Below are 17,130 nucleotides of genomic sequence, written 5' to 3'. Positions count from 1 at the left end.
GTTTGCTCTTTTTTCTTTTCTTTCCCAAGTAGCTCATACTTACTTTTACACCAAACAAATAAAATAAAGGTTCTAAAAATATCTGACTGGACTCGAATTGTCGAGTATAGGCCTATTGGGTTTGAATTGTTCTGTACTTATAGGAAAGAGCAAGGAGAATGTGATTACGCTGCAGAATCCCTTTCAAAAATGATCAGTCTTTGTGTGTTTATCCAATGTTATCCAAGGTATTGAACCATAAGGTTCTGTGAGCAAAATTGTAAGTTAACAAACAGTGATAGGCAGTAGTGCGTTATGGGTAGCTAATTCTGCAAACACTGCACCTGGATTAGGATTGCTCGTGGACAACCGCCAAATTACAACCTATAGGTAGCAGAGGAGAGGTCTGGCTTTGAAATGCCCACAAGGCATTGTAAATGGAAAGTTGCATCTCTTGACAATCAAACCCTAATCCCTGTCCTCCCCCTTTCTCTCACCACTTTCCTTGGTGTTACCTTAAAACATGTCCCCCACCCCCTCCCTTCTCCCTGCAGGATCAGCGCCCTTGCTATTGGCCGGGGGTCAGTGCACAGGGGACCATGGGTCAACAGGGGTCACCAGAGGTCACTAGGCCCTCATCTCAGTGGGCCTTGCCACCATCTCCACACAGGCCACACCCTGTCTGTTCCCCAGGAGGCCGAGGGGCGAAGGGTGGGAGAGAGGGAGAGAATACCCACAGCCTGGGAGAGAGAAAGACGGGAGGTGGGGGGAACAGAATGCGGTTGAGTTGGAGGACGAAGACGGCTGAAAAGAACAAAGATCCACCATCACCAGTAAAGAGATCCCAGCCCGTCTTACCCTGCCAGCGGTCCCTCTGCTCCCGCTCCACACCACGTCTCAGGGCTGCTTCCTGCTGCAGCGCGCCTTCTGGTTAGAACTAGTGACCACCAGCCTGCCCCCTCTTACCACCATCATCCCCCACTTCCTCTGTCAGTAACAAGACCCCCTGCCCCCTAACTCTGACCAATACTGTTGCACCATTCCATGTGTGTCCGTTAAGGGCTGGCCTCCCCTGACCACAGATGGACTGTTCCAGCACTACGGTGAGACCCGCCCCACCCTGCCAGAAACCCAGTGTTTCACAAAGCTCTGACTGTAGCGCGGCAGCCTTTGCCACCCAAACGACGACAACAAAACACTCTCAAATCAGAACACGAATGTGTAGCTTCCTGCCCATCATTTCCTGATCCCCAAATTGAAAGCGGAAAGAAAATAACACACGTCCTTAAGTATTGGTACCAAGTCTTCCTTCACCGCAATTCTCTGTGAGATCAGATCCTACAAGCAACCAAACGTTTGCTGAATGGTCCACTGGGAGGTAGCAGAGTGGTCAGCACTATTTATATGGGTGTCCAGACCCCAGAAGAACACTATGATCTTCTCATCTTCTACAGCTTGTTATTTTTATTGCTTGCTCAATGTTTTGGGGACTTTGTTTTTGTCCCTAAACATTTTTGTTTGTTTGTATTTTAGCACAGTTATCTACCAAGTTCGATTTGATCCATCTTCTGAAGACTCAAAAACGCATGAAAGCACAAACTTTCTTTGTTAGTTATTGTAATCATGTCCTTGAATGTATCAGCAAGCACTCCAAATGCCACAGGCAGGATGGCAGTGTAGTGACAGCACAACCCTTAACAGCACAAAGTTGAAATGCACCAAACGGAGTGGCTAGAAACACAGGAAGTGTCTGTTTTGGTTCCTGGTTTTCACTGGAGATACGGCTAACTTGCACATCTCGCACATGCAATTAAAAAACTCCAAATGTTGACCCAAGCAATTATCTTCCTTACAGATACTTTAATGATGGTTTGTTAGCCCTGATTATCTGACAATGTGAGAGAGACTCGGTGGTGTGTGAACTGAATAGACAGGGTCGAAAAGCATGCTCCACACACAAGCACACAGACTCCAAAATCAAAATCCACATAATCGAGAATGTATTTGTTGCATGCCTTACATTACTAAACAGCCTCCTGTCTCTGGTCATGAATACATTCCATGATATAACTGTCAAACCCTTACTTCCACTATTGTTCTGTCGAACAAAGGTCCAACAAAGTCAGGTGACCATACACCCACAGACACACACATACACAAACACATACACGCATACTCCAACTCACACAAGCACAAATAGACACACACAAACTGTGTTTTAACTGACAATCTTAAAGACAGCTACATAGTTTTATTTTTGCATCACTTGTTTAATGACTGAAACAGCGCTCTTGGAATAAGTGATTCAATACTGCACTCTTTAAAAATGAGCTTTTCGCGGACACAGTTCTTGTTGGTGGGGAGAGGGACATCTAGTGGTGATATATGTGCATTACATACCTGCCTGTTAGATCTTTTCTTATTAGAACCTGTTTTATCATGCATACAATAAATGGAACTGATAGAAGTAGGAGTACAATAATATAAGTAAATAGACCATATGAGCTTCCATCTTCAATGTAGATCAGCCTTATATGTTGGTCATTTGTAGACAGTGTTATGCAAACATTAGAAAAATGGACTTCCAATTGCTGGAAATTATTCTGCCTGTTTTAAATATTCTTGATATGTCAAAGACCACTGCTTGACATTGAGTGAGCCCCCCTCCCCTGCCACACACACACACACACACACACACACACACACACACACACACACACACTAGTGACTGTCAACAATGCAAATCATTCTCTGGTGTAATTCCACACTGCGTGAAACTATACATGAATTCAACCATTATGTCACAGTTAATCATTCAAAGTATGTGTGCATGACATCTTTTCTCTGCCATTAGAAAGGCTTTCCACACCATATTTCAGTTCATATCCGAAAAGTTTTTATTTTATTATTTTTTTATATTGTGTAATAATCCTGTGTATTATTATGATTTATTTGTATATACTGTATATGTAATGCTCTACTCTTCCTTAGTAGTATCAAGCTGCATAAAATCAACAAACACTGGCAGAAGGTCTGAAAGACGTTCTACCAGATAGGAAGTGTTGAAGCCTCAGACCGCATGTGTTCCCTTACAAATGTGTATTTTCTCTCTCTCTTCTTAATATGCAGCACTTATGAGTTGGGACTATTTTACTTACTGCATACATGGACAATCCTTAGCGGTTCCGAGTGCCTGTGCAAGGCTTAAGAAGTCTGTGTAACAGTACCACAGGATGTGACACATCGAAGCTGCAACTCCTCCATCCAGTCAACAGCAGCCCCCTCGTGCAGAACACTCTTTCTCACAGGTCATTCCTACAACTAAAACTACAAGATCAAATCAGGATCAAATCTTTAGAAAATTCCAAAGCACACTTCTATTTCAAACAGCTATCGTTTTGTTTTGATTATTTATTTATTTTTCTGACGTAACCTAAATTCTGTATGCAATACAAAGTTGAGCATTGGCTAACAGTAGCTGAGACTATCAACAACCCACTTCTGTCAAGGACTGGGTCAAATTGCACTACTATGATTTCTATGTTTGCTTTACAATGCAATAAATGCACTTAATCTAATGCTGTGCCCACCTCCAATGCAGAACAGGGTGTTCAGTATGATTATGATGTCCACGTGTCCCATGGCTCTAGAATAATGTGCAAACAGCCAACCCTACTGTACCAAGAGTGTGTGGCCAGAATCAGTCTGTTCTCTGTAGCACACAATGGAAAATAAAAAGGTGAATCAATAAACAAAGCATTTTAGCTGTGTTTATATCTGTCTGGCTTTTTGTTACGCCTGAAAAGGTTTGTTATGTCTCAGTACAGGGCGAGCCCTGTATTCAGCCCACTAAATGACCCACACCTTGTGTACCGAACACTGCGTCCTCTATGTTCAGCTATGAGAGAATGTGCTTGAGGGATGATTCTGTGCTGTTGCAGCATGCCCCCACCAGAGGGCAGAGATGACACAGTTAGGACTTGGCTGAGGATTTTGTCCCATTATTTATACACAATTGTGTATTACACTGTGAGAAGGATAGAGATATTTTAATGGATCCTCCTTCTATTCCTATCTATTTTTTTCTTGTATTTCTTTCTCTCCCTTTTTTGTCTCCCTTCTCCTTTTGGGATGAACTCAAACTAACCTTGAGATCAAAACACCACTAACGGACGAACTGCTGATTGATCTGAAGCAGTTGCACTGGTGACAAGGAATGGAGCCAATCGCAAACACACACCTGAATGTAGCAATGAAAGTGAGGGGAGAAACAGAAGGGAAGACCAAACCCTCCGCGAACGCAGACAGAAATGTAAACATATGTAACCGCGTGGCTGTAACAAAGTATGAACCTAAATGATTTAGTATTCAGATCCCAAATAAATAAATAAACATAAAAAATCCCTGAAAGAGATCGTCATAATAGTTAGCATCTCTATTTAATTCCCACAACGTAATCCCTCATGTTCATCAGCCCTGAGATAACACTGCCAACCACTCTCCACAGCTGGGCCGCAGTGCTGGCTGGTGTGTGCCAGAGCCAGGACCCACCATCCCTGGCATGGGCGCCACACACCAGGCTGGTCTGGGCCAGCTGGCCTCCCCTGGCCTCTTCACTGACCTCCCTGACACAGACCTCATCAGTAAACACACCTCCATAGAGGATGGAATCCCATTGAGTTTAATACAAAGAATGCAACGCCCCTAGATGCATACGTTTTTGCAGTGGAAATACTTTTGACTGAGCTGTTTAGCCACCACTCAGCCCTAGGCAACTGCCTAGTCTTTCAATAGTGACACTTTGGGCAGCAAAAAAAGAGACTGGAGGTACAGGATGTACTGTACTGAGGGCAAAAGATGTTCTTGAACTGTACAAGAGGGAGCAACTGAGGAACTGAAACTACGCTCTTGCTTTTTTGTCTGTTGTCGATAATTATTCCAAATGAACATCACTGTTTCCATATGCCGCACTCGCTCACACAGTTTCTGCTCCATTTCCTCTCAGTAGCTGATTTCTACTTTTTCTATGTGTCCATTTCCTCATGATGATGGACCATCTGTCATGTAGTTGAGGATAGAACTCCGGCTTTCTCTGACAGCCGACATCACTCGTTCGCTTTATGGCTCTTGCTCTCTCTCATGCTCTGTCTATCTCTCTCTCTCTCTCTCTCTCTCTCTCTCTGTCTCTGTCTCTCTCTCTCTCTCTCTCTGAAAAACACACATGCTCCTACTGCGACGAAAAATGTCCTAAATAGATTTAGATGACCTAACATAGGTTCTTTGCACAAACTGTAAATAGATTCAGTGTGAACACACACAGACACACATACAGGCATTATGCATCACAGATACTGTACATGCACAACACCATCTGGTTCTGCCTTCATTCTGCTTCTGAAATGATCAGATGTACAGTATGCAAGCTTTTGCACTTTATGCTACGTCCTAACAGCTGTGACCCCCATTCTGTACTAAGACATGATGGCACAACTTTTGATTTATTTTACGGTTGCAATGAAACACAGTGCTACTAGTGTTTTGCCATTACTCAAAGACTCCCTTTGTACAGATGCTGATTTCAGTTTACAAATATTGCAGTAACGTTCTGGGGTGAGTCAGGGTTGACACGTGTTACTGCTCCTTCCTGACGGTGTCTCACACACACACGCACACACACATATACACATTACATACACACACACACACACATACACCATATTGGGAGGTGTCACTTTAGTGCTTATGATTATTTACAACCACCTGTCCCTCTACCCTGTAGTCTGCATCAGGAAGAGCCTCGCACGTCCTGTTCAATATCTAATTTACCCAAGGTGAGAGGAAGTTCAGCCTGTATCCTGTCTATATGATCTCTACTTTAATCTTGCCTATTGATTTAATATTTTTAGGGGTCATTGTACTGTATCACAGCACACCTTGTATTAGGAAACAATCTCAACCTTAGATGAATCATATGAACAAGCATTTACCTAATAATAGCATATTAGAATGTTGTGACGCTCATTTTTTTAAATACTAATCCTTCAAAGTGTGATGTGTGTCCATAGGAATGTTGCTGTGCACTAGGTGACTTGCAGACTGGCCTCAAAGCTTTACCTTTGCTAAGCTTTGTGGTAGGCACCGATGACAGTTGATGTGAATAAATAAATCCGTTTTCAATAAAAATTCAATAACAAAATTGGTTAGTAGAAGATACCAAAGTGATCCACATATCCATAGCAGGGACATGACCGTTTGATGCCAGTTTGCTACCTCTGACCTTGATTACTTGCAGCATTTTAGTCAACTATTCTATTATTCTCTATTGTTCTCTAATGTACAGTTGATTATATATAGTCCCACATGTAGGAGCAGAGTCTGGGCCCCAGGTAGATTCTCATAGAGACACCTTGAAAAGGACACTGAAGAGTCTGTAGTATCAACAGACCAGTTGGGTGACGCTGACACAGACTTCAGGTAAGGAAGATTACTTTTGTAAATTGTAGATGTACTCTCTACAATACTATAATTGTCTAGGTACTCTACAATACAGTACTGACTTTTAAAAAGGAAACTACTATGACACGTAGAGATCATCTTCATTGAACATTATCCAAGAGTGTATTAGTGTAGCTGTTGTTAAACCAGGGAATTTAGTCATAAACACATCAACAAAGTGTGGTGTGCCATGATTCAGGAGGGAGGACATTACTGGACAGAATTAGTTGAAGAGGACGCAGCAAGAAATACGCAGTATTTCACTAGGCAAAGATTATTGATATTTCTTGTAGGTGTTTGCCATTCCGTGGGGGTGCTTAAGCACGAGCGAGCACCTCCCACCTACGACACACACACGCATACACACGCACAGACATGCACACACACACACACCCTCCAAGCGCCGCCTCTGCTTTGTCAATATGGGGTGTTGTTTGTTGGAAAGAAAATCTATTTAATTCATTTTCAATTCAGTAAAAACAAAGTCAATTATTTGAAAGGGTCTTGAAATGATGAAACTTTGGATATCCACATATACGATATACAGAGTTATAGATATGCTGACGCTATACAAACCCATACTGTATGTATATTCCCACATGTGATTCTCTCCCAGTAGGGGTGTGTCTTTCCTTCATATTTGCTGATAGAACAAAGTGGGATTGAGGGAAGATGCATTGGGTTGTGAACTGTTGACAAATGTCAGTATGAAGGATGAATTCCACTGCCTGGCAAAATTGCTTTGACCCAAAGGCCAATAACCCACTGTGAGCAATGACTCAGCAGGAGTAAGAGAATTAGCTGGGAGGTAGCTAGGCACTAGATGATCCAGCTAATTTACTTAGCCTTTTAATTTCCCATTGTGTTGTCTTTGGAGAGGTGATTTCCATACAGTGCTAACCTTGGAGGTGTGAAAGGCAGCACGTCTGATTGGAGATGTCCCCTGACCTGATCCTCCAGGCAGACGGTAGACTTGGAGGTGTCCCCTCCCCTGACCTGATCCTCCAGGCAGACGGTGGACACCCGCAGAGGGCTCTAGACTCCTGGGGGATCAAACCACTTCCAGGAATCATAGTCATGTGCAATACCCCTGGATGACAACATTACACGGACTGGGGAAAGGTGCTCAACCTAGTCTTTGGAAGGCCTTTACAAAGTAGGTTTGTTGAGGGATACCCAATTCATTTTAACCGTGTTGTTATTTGTTCTCGCTTTTCGTGTAATTAGATCTGACCCGTAAAGTTAATCATGCTTGTGTGCTAATACAGTAGATCACGAGCGCAAATAGCACACCAGGGGAAAGTGATCAGATTACGATCAAATAAGGCAGGCTTTCCCTAATACTGTAGATAGGTCCTATGCAGAATTAAATGAGATATTTTTTAATTCAATTCACGTGTGAAAATCCATTGGCTGCTAAATTTGAATGATAAAAGAAAACGTTTCTCTATTAATGCTCTTTACTTCATCCAGTAGTTCAGTTGAACGAACATCCATACAGCGGTGGTGATGTCAGTTCCTCGTCCCTGGCATTATTGATCTTGAGGAGTTAAGTCAATCTAATGATTTAATTTGTAGCAAGCAAAGCAACAAGCTGAAAGGGGTCGACTAGTAGAAAGACCTACTCGGTCAACTGGAAAACTGACATAGGCTTGGCTACTAAGGTAGAATGATAATTACACGTAAACAGGGTGCAAGTTACTGAGACAATATCAGCACACACGTTTGGCAAAAAACATTGATTTCGCTCAAAAGTTTTATCTATGGAAACTGGGATTTTTTTCAATAAAAACCAGATGATTAAAGTAGCACAACAAACCAAGTCGTGTGTCTAATAACGCATTATTGTGTATTTGCACAGGTAAACGTCAACCGTGTGTCGCTTCTCTGGATGTAATCGAAGAGAGAATAGGCCTTTTTCAGACCACTGAAAAATCCGAGTTAGTGAAGGAAACCTCGCGCGCCTATTGGCTACTGAGGCCGTGTATAAATCGCCGCAGTGGTAAATTCAATCATATCAACTGCGGACATCCTTCGTGGCTTACAAGACGGAGCGGCACACCGAACCTAGGAAATTTACTTGTGTTTCTCAACGTTTTTACGCTTTCTTTTAAGCCTTTCTTTTTGCCTTTTGGTATTACAATGAAGGAAAGAAGAAATACACAACCGTCGGTGGTTAGATGTAAATTGGTTCTCGTAGGAGATGTTCAATGCGGAAAAACGGCAATGTTGCAAGTCCTGGCAAAAGACTGTTATCCAGAGGTATGTGTACTGACCCTTATGTATCTGTAATATTATACAAATTTACTTGTTAATGAGAATGACAGATTTTCAGCAAAGTTAGAAATGGGCTTATTCTATCCATCTGTCTCCGCCTTAGACTGGCTGCATGATGCGCATTTCCTAGAATTCCGTTTTTATTGGAATCTCTATTGTAATTTTTAACGTCTTGTCACTGAATATAAACTGTTCGGGTAGCCTTAAAGCATTTATGAAGAATTTATAAAACATGTATATATTTTCGCCTTCATTTGGATTCTATAAAAGGCAATCTAATGATCACGTTTCACAATCGTTGAATTATTTTATGTAAATTAGATCTTGCTGTAATTAGTAAGATATCATAAATTCCATTACACCGGCGGGGCAATGTTGACGGTGTCTGATTGACACCTCACTACTAATGACACAATGTTGCTAATTGCTCCTCAGACCTACGTGCCGACGGTGTTTGAGAACTACACAGCCTGTCTGGAGCTTGAGGAGCACCGCGTGGAGCTCAGCCTGTGGGACACGTCAGGTAAATGATGATGATTTCCTCTGGCTATGGCCCCCCTGCACCACTGGAGCCTCACGTTCACTTTGATGTCAGAAGAGCAACATGGGGGCCGCTGTGACATATTGTGTCTGGAGGCTGTGGGTTCCTCTGTCTTTGATGTTGTGTTTGAATCTCAGTATGGATTCTGTTGTGTCCGAATGCGTTGAAATTACTGGGTTCACGATTGTCTGAAACATTCCAGTGGTTTACTTGTGTTTCATAAAGACCCTTTTGGAGTCCTAGATTAAATCTAAAATGGCTTGTGATTAGTTGAGGCCTTTTTACATGTAATTTACTACAATTTGCACCATTTCTGCATAATCTAATGACGATAAGCAGTTTCGGGTCCCCGTCATTACAGCTTTTATGGTGATATTAGATTAAAATCATTGAATATGCCTGTAGGATGGTTGTGTTTTGCAGAGCCCTTTTCAGATCTAAACTGTATGATGTGGCAGGTGGAGCTTAAAAGAGTTGGAAGCTTTTCATTCAGTAAACACTCATTTTATGATGAGCACAGTGGTAGAAACAACTTTGGAGCACGTCAGTTCTCGTTCTTGTTGACTCGTGTGGAGGACTTGTGTGTAATTGTGGGATGTGTGCGTGTGCTCCACAGACTATACCTCTCACCATCGTCTGTGCATGTTATTCTAACCCAGAGTGCAGGTGGTCACGGTGTCAGGGCAAATATCTCCCTAAGGCTGTCTTAATGAGAGCTTACTGACCTGGATACATGGAAGCTGGATCTGCCCTTGTGGTGTACAGAAGCACCTGGTCCAACCCCGTCACGACCCTCCACTGTGGATGTGTGTCAGACCCACGAGGTCAGGCTGGCCCCACGTGCACCCGTGTGGCTCCGCCTGCATGCTGCGAAGCCCCTTATGCAACAGATCCACTCGTGTGTGCGGTGGGGTAGGGCTGTCTCTACGGCCGTCCTCGTTTCACTTCAATCAGGAGCTGAATGGTGACACGAATGTATGAGACACAGACTGGTTATAGCTGTAAATCCGGTCTTTTGAAATCCCTGACCCCTGTCCTTTGATCGGATTGGTTTGGCACGGTAAGGTGCCTGTCGACATGCACAGGAAGCTTGCAGAAGGGGGGAAAGTTGGTGGGGGTTTATCTGGCGCAGAGCAGAGAATCAGGGGGGTGTCTTTGGGATCTGCGGTTGACTCTACATGTTGTTAGGCTCTGCCACTCCACATCCAGAGAGGTATGGGCCAGGCTGTCTTCTCTCCCTCCCTCTCTCTTGCTCTTTATATGTAGTTGTTTTGTCTGCCTGTTTCTTGCCTCCCCCCCCCCTCTTTCCAATCATTCCCACCACATTTATCTCTTTCACTCTTTCTTTCCTGCTTTATCTACCCCCCCCATGTGCTATGTTTTCAGGCGTTCTTCCCAACCTCTGTCATAGTGTGTTGACTGTAGTGACCATATGGAAACTATCACATATATTACTATCTGAAACATGTATTGTTTGAATACATGAGTTGAATACTTATTTGAAAGAGGCCCACCTAAACCTAACACACAGCAGCCTCCACAGACAGACAGACAGACAGACAGACAGACAGACAGACAGACAGACAGACATAGAGACAGACAGACACCCCCCCCTCCCCTCCCCCCCACACTGTAATCTGCTCTAATTGCATGAGCCGGGGCCCCCGTGATGCGCCATTGAACAGTCTTCCTCATTACAGTCTCCTCTCCACTGATTGGACTGACCTCATCATCAGGTTTTGTACCAGCTCTCACTGAGACCCAGCTAGGATTTACAGCCCCAAAATCAATCCAGCGGTCTTAATCAGGTCAGCCAATCGGATGGACGTCGGGGTTTGGTTGGCAGGGCCCTCCCCCCCGGGTTAGGAAAAAAGCCCTCTCCTTCATCCTGCACTTAACACCATCCCAGGACAGTAGCTCATGTGCAGTGAATTATTAACCTTGTTAGAGTGTAATTTATACCCCTTTAAAACAGAGTTGCTGATACAAGCTTTGTTTCCGGACACAATGATTAGTTGTGTAATATGTAAATGAAATGGATCCGATATGAGTCGCCGCAATATGCAAAATGGCTGATGAAGCAATATATCGGGGTTGTAAAACGTATTGGCGTAGTTAAGACATGGAATTATGCTCCCATTTCACAAAGGCGGTTATTGTCTTTGAGGGTAACCGTTTTTAACAAGAGTTTATAGTTCTTTCTCAGACATGGTGGGAAAATAGTTTACAAATGATCCACATGAATCACTTTCACTGTGTGGAGAAGTACAGAACAAAAAAGATAAACTAATTAATTTTGATGTTGTTTGTTGTGCTGTCTAGGGGTATCCTATCCATCATGCATACATACCAGAACAGCCCCCATCAGGGCCGGCAGTGTGTGGAACTAGTCTCATCTGAATAAACAACATTACCAAACCTTCTCAGCTGGTCCTGTTACCCTTTCAGCCACCTTTGACCTGACCAGCATCTTGGACACGTTTAGATAAGACAAGCAGAACACTATGTCATTAAGAGCTATCTGAGATCTACTGTATGAGGCAATTTGTTGATCAGTGTGAGACACTGTCTCTAATGATGTGCCTCCTGACTGAAGTGAGGGTAGTTCAGCTATGGTTGTCAGGAACAAAGCCTTTCTGTCTCCCATCTGAGGGTGCAGAGCTCTCCATGTCTGGAATGTTTGGATGGCCTATCCGCTTCATCGTTGGCAACGGCACACAATCCATGAAGGTATCTTTGACCAAGTGTGTGTTCTGTGTTGTGTGTGTGTCTGTGGGAGTCATCTCGTCAGTCTTTCATAAATCTAACTGACCTCAAGACTGTCTTCCCTAGAAATTCCCTCTGCATATCGAAGGTTGCATCATTGATGATGCATATTTCATCAATTGCCCTCTCACCTCAAGAGAGCATTAAAAACCCTCCCCCACTTGATGGCAGCAATAACACAAGGCCTGTCCCCTCGTCACTCCTGAACCTCCACCCACGCCACCACCACCACTCCAGACACACACACACACACACACACACACACAGTCATCACTGGCCCATTTTCCCCTTCCACCACCACTCTCAATCCTTCCTCCAGGCATTGTATCATTGAGATTGTGATGGAGGAGAAAAGGACGCTCTGGGAAAACTCTCCTGAAAAGTGGAGCCATTGGAATTAGGTGTTACGTTTTCTCTTCTCTACCCACCCCCCCCCCCCCCCACACACACACACACGCAAAATTCCTCGTTTCATGCCTCAGAAAACTCTCCATGCGTTGTTGCCAGGCAGAAGGAGGGAGCAGTCTGCTGAAGAGAGAGAACATGTCGATGAAGTGCAGACAAGAGCAAGGGACTAGTCTGGTTATCTCTGTTTCGGTCTGTAGGGCACAGCGGCTTGGAACTGTAATACTGTAGTAGGCTCGTATTGTAAAAGTGTAATGGTGTGTCTTTGCACTATACAGTGGCTATTGGCTAGGAATTGTAATCGTGTAATCATGTAATCATGTAATCGTGTAATAGTGTAAAAGTGTGTCTCTGTCTGTAGGGTAAGCAGTTGATAACAGTGGGATGGTATGGTTTGTCTTCAGCATGGATGCTGTCAAACCTGTCTGTAGCGTACTGCTCCTCTGTGATGTTAGACGTTTGAGGTGGGGTGGTGGGGAGGGGGGCGTAGTGATGGCACCGGGGGTCTCACTGTGATCTGTCTCTGTGGGGGAAGGCTGAGAGAGAGGGGTAGGGCACACCCCTTCTTCCTACGCCCCCCTGGGACTCCTATGCTCCCCAGCAACTGGAGACAGACAGGAGGAACGTCTGTTTCCAGAATTAGAAACGGGCGCCCGGGAGAGGGTTGTTACCGCCACCGCGGCGCATGCAGCCGCCGGATCTCCACTCCTCCAAGGCCTTTCACAGTCAGGGTTGGAATACCTCCCCTCAACCCTTTCTGCTCATGCCTTGATCTCCGGCCCAGACCTACTCCTTCTGACTGCTCTCTTCTTTCTTCTGGTGTAATTTACCCTGGGGGTGTCAAACAGTGTCTGGCTGTCTGTCTTCCTTTTTAAAACCTAATATAGAAGAACCGGAATGTTCCATTTGGAGCAACCTTTGACAAAAAGTCAAAGATGTATCCCAGCTCCACCCAGCCCAACTCTCTCTCTCTCCCGTCCCCCTACCCCCACCACTTTCACCCCTCCCCCACCCCACCCCACCCCCACCCTCCTGCCTGCTCTCTGGGACTCATTACTTCCTCCCACCTTCATTCTCCTAGGTGGGGGGTGACAAATTGGTCACTTTAATTGAAATGGCTCCTCGGCCAGCCTGTCCATCGATCGCTGTGTTTAGATCAGTGGCTGTTTAATGCAGGCTCACGCTCGGACACTGGGCCCTGTGAAGTCACACTGCCACCTCTGCGTGGGAGTGCCAAGATGCAGAGAATTCTCTTCAGACAGGCGGACAGACAGACAGACTGACAGACATAAAGGCAGACAGACCGACAGACCGACAGACAGACATAAAGGCAGACAGACCGACAGACAGAAAGACAGACAGACAGGCAGACAGACAGGCAGACAGGCAGACAGACATCTCAAAGTAGACAAAGACTCGTGACCCCTCCCTACCTCCCACCAAAGTCTTTCAGCTGCATTCATTGTTCTGACGTCTAAATGGCACATCCTTTACCACCAGGTCGAGCGTTGCTCTTAGGGCCCTTTTGAGCAGAATCTCCGTATTTAAGCTTTTTGTAGCTAGACGATTGTATTCGGTTGGGCCGCTCTACAAATGATGATGTACTGCAATTAGCCTACCTGGGTCAAATGTATTCTTAGGGCATGTATACTGATGTACTATATATTGTGCAGGTAACCTGTGCAGAAAGCCAATTAGGACATCAAACAATCCAGCCTTAATAATAGAGGTACTTTATCAAAGGAGTACATCCAGATGTTGGAAGCAACAGGCTGCTCATATTGTCACCAGGAGCTGCAGTGTTGACATTTCTTTGGTCGTCAAACCCCATCGAATCCTGGCGCAGCTTGTCATCATTCTACGCACGCCTCTTGGCAGCTGGCAAACTCAATTTTACCCTTTGATAATGTGGAGAATCATTAACTATTCATGACCGAAAGGGATCCATGCTTGCTCCAACACGGCATTGTTTCTGCGTCCTTTGCTTGGGCTCGGGTGGTACAGCTTTCTTGTTGTCTGTCACGCTTTACATTGTGAATCCATTAGCTGGGTTGTGTGAGATTTAATGAGATATTAGGTTGTCTGTTGGTGGAAGTATGACTGTGGAGCCTGGTGAGGAATCTGAAACGGTGCGCTAAACCTTCTGGGCCTCCTCTGCTCCCTTTGATGGAATGTGATGTGGGACGCACGGCCAACAATCGTGTGTGTGTGAGTGAGCAAGCGGGCAAGAAAAAAAATAATTTCCAAAGTGCATGTGTACATGTTCTGTGTGTGTGTGTGTGTGACAGTGTAGAAGAGTGTATTTGTAAATGCTAGCTCTGTGGACCCAGACTGTGTGTGTGTGTGCTTGCGTGTGTGTGTGTGTGGCCGAGGGAGCATCCACCCTGTGGCACAGCGTAGGTGGGCAGAGCTGCGTCGTGTCAGATGATTGATTGGCAGTCGGGATGGGCCTTTATGGAGGGGTGGGAGGATCGGCTGATGCAGATGGTGGTTTCCAAGGCTGTTGCTGTGGTAACGGAGGGACTGGAGGTATTGCTCAGCGCACGCAGGCGGAGGACTTTGGGGGGGGGGGGGGGTCTTACTTAAGGATTCTGAGAGCATGAGTGGGAGCGTCTGCCTCCCTGTCCGCCCCCCCCGCACCCCCTTCCACTTGCGTAATCCACTGCTCAAAAAGATCAATGAAGATTTAGGGCTCGATTGTCATCTTCTTCCCATCTGTAAACATCAATAGAGATAGGGAGAGGCGAGGGCGAGGGCCTGTTTCAGGGACAGTAAAGTCAGACTGAAGAGGACAAGTGATGCTCATTACTGATCATTCCCTCTCCTCTCCTTTGCCTGCTTGTCTGTCTCTGTCTTCCTCCACTGAGCCCGGCGACACATTGTTTCCTTTCCCAGGAGGACAACACCTTAGCATGCAACCTTCAGCCTTCATTATGATATGATGCCATTTCAAAGTGCTTTAAGACATGTGACAAAAAAACTTTCTTTTAAATGGCGGTCAAATTAAAAGAAAAAGAAGTTCCTTGAAATGTGTTTTTGTACCACTCTGTCTGCAAATGTCCAATGCAGTCTTTCAAAACAAAGCAATGATCTGATGCAATGAGGGAAATCAATTGAACACGCACCAGATACGAGTGTTCACTTTCCTGCAATTATACGTTGTGGCATAATCATATTGGCAGAGGCTGGCATTGGGTTTGTGTTAAATGTTCTCTTTCTCTCCTCCCCCTCCCCCAGGTTCACCGTACTACGACAACGTCAGACCCCTGTGCTACAGCGACTCAGATGCTGTCCTGCTCTGTTTCGACATCAGTCGCCCAGACATCGTCGACAGCGGCCTGAAGAAGGTAATGCTGTCTGTTCCAACTTGTGAGGAGTTCATCACTCCTTCCCCTCTCTGCAGACCTCAACCCAGTTCAGGGTTGTAGGCTATCACTACTGTAGACTCCATGTTTGTAGTTTTCTCTGTATCTTTAAGATGAAATCAGTCCACTGCAACCCATCCTTTATTAGTATCAATTAGCATACAAGCTATTAAAGTCAGTCCATAAAGACCGAATGATCAACAATATCTCTGAATGAATCCTATCTCTGCAGTGGAAGGCTGAGATTCTGGACTTCTGCCCCAGCACACGCATCCTCCTCATTGGCTGTAAGACCGACCTGCGCACGGACGTGTGCACACTCATGGAGCTGTCCAATCAGAAACAGACGCCCATCAGCCATGAGCAGGTAGGCGAAGCTAAAACACCCCTTTGTGACAGCCGTGGCTGATTCCGAGGTGACACGTTTAAACAAGTGTATTTGGCTGAACATCGTTGAGGTAGAATTTGGGATGCGGGCGATCAAGATGAGAACCCAAAACCAACACTGCTGAAGATGTGTGCTCACTGCTTGTCCCTCCCCTCCACCCCACCCCAGGGCTCAGCCATGGCCAAGCAGCTGGGAGCTGAGGCCTACCTGGAGTGTTCGGCCTTCACCTCCGAGAAGAGCATCCACAGCGTGTTCCGCACTGCCGCCCTGGCGTGCATCAACAAGCTGCAGCCGCTGGCCAAGCCCAGCCCCACCCGCCGCCTGTCCAAGAGACTCCTCCACCTGCCCAGCCGCTCCGAGCTGCTGTCCTCCACCTTCAAGAAGGAGAAGGCAAAGAGCTGCTCCGTCATGTGAGTGGAGGCCCCCCCCCGCCCCCCCCTGTCGGGACAGAGGCTTCCTTCACTCTCCTCCCGGTTCCCCTCCGTTCCCCCCCTCGCTCGATGCCTCTTTGGTTTCGGGGGAAGGGGCCCGGGGTGGGGGGTGGTGGTGTGGTGCGGGGAGCATAAAATGGCTTATATCAGTGAAGGATTCCCCCTGCTGAATCCTTCTCCACGCCCCCCGCCCCGCCCGCCCCCTCACTCCCACCCCACGACCAAACAAAAACCCCAGTGTCCACTCCCCCCTGGACTGTTCAGCAAGTCATTGTCCATGACTTTTTATCATGACTGTATCTCATGCTTTTTCCAACAAAATAATAATAATCCAATAATCCATGGTTTGACCATCAGCTAACATTATTTTGATCACCTGTAAACAGTATGCTGCTGTTGTGGGGTGACACTGACCAGACCTTCTATATTAGGCACATGTTGATTTGTCCAAATTGGAAAGTGTGCAATGTTAAATCTTGTGAT

General features: G+C 45.5%; 2 protein-coding genes across 2 annotated transcripts in view; both read left to right on the top strand.

The window, feature by feature from the left end:
- Positions 1-3,753, top strand: part of cacnb3b (calcium channel, voltage-dependent, beta 3b) — a 12,748-nt gene extending 8,995 nt beyond the window's left edge. The window contains exon 15 of the mRNA XM_084681368.1: positions 534-3,753. The gene's annotated coding sequence lies outside the window, so the exon portion shown is untranslated. The remainder of the gene's footprint in view (positions 1-533) is intronic.
- A 4,776-nt stretch (positions 3,754-8,529) lies between these two features.
- rnd1b (Rho family GTPase 1b) lies at positions 8,530-16,630 on the top strand. Its single transcript, XM_084679134.1, has 5 exons — positions 8,530-8,736; positions 9,187-9,274; positions 15,701-15,810; positions 16,061-16,195; positions 16,385-16,630. Exons 1-5 carry the CDS (start codon positions 8,617-8,619, stop codon positions 16,628-16,630), a joined length of 699 nt encoding a protein of 232 aa, XP_084535260.1. The 5' UTR covers positions 8,530-8,616.
- Positions 16,631-17,130: the final 500 nt, after the last annotated feature.

Source organism: Hypomesus nipponensis, chromosome 18, assembly GCF_054491055.1.
Source record: "Hypomesus nipponensis isolate SF chromosome 18, ASM5449105v1, whole genome shotgun sequence".
Lineage (NCBI taxonomy): Eukaryota > Metazoa > Chordata > Actinopteri > Osmeriformes > Osmeridae > Hypomesus > Hypomesus nipponensis.
Note: the sequence above shows the minus strand (reverse complement) of the source record. Positions and strands in the feature narration are given on the sequence as shown.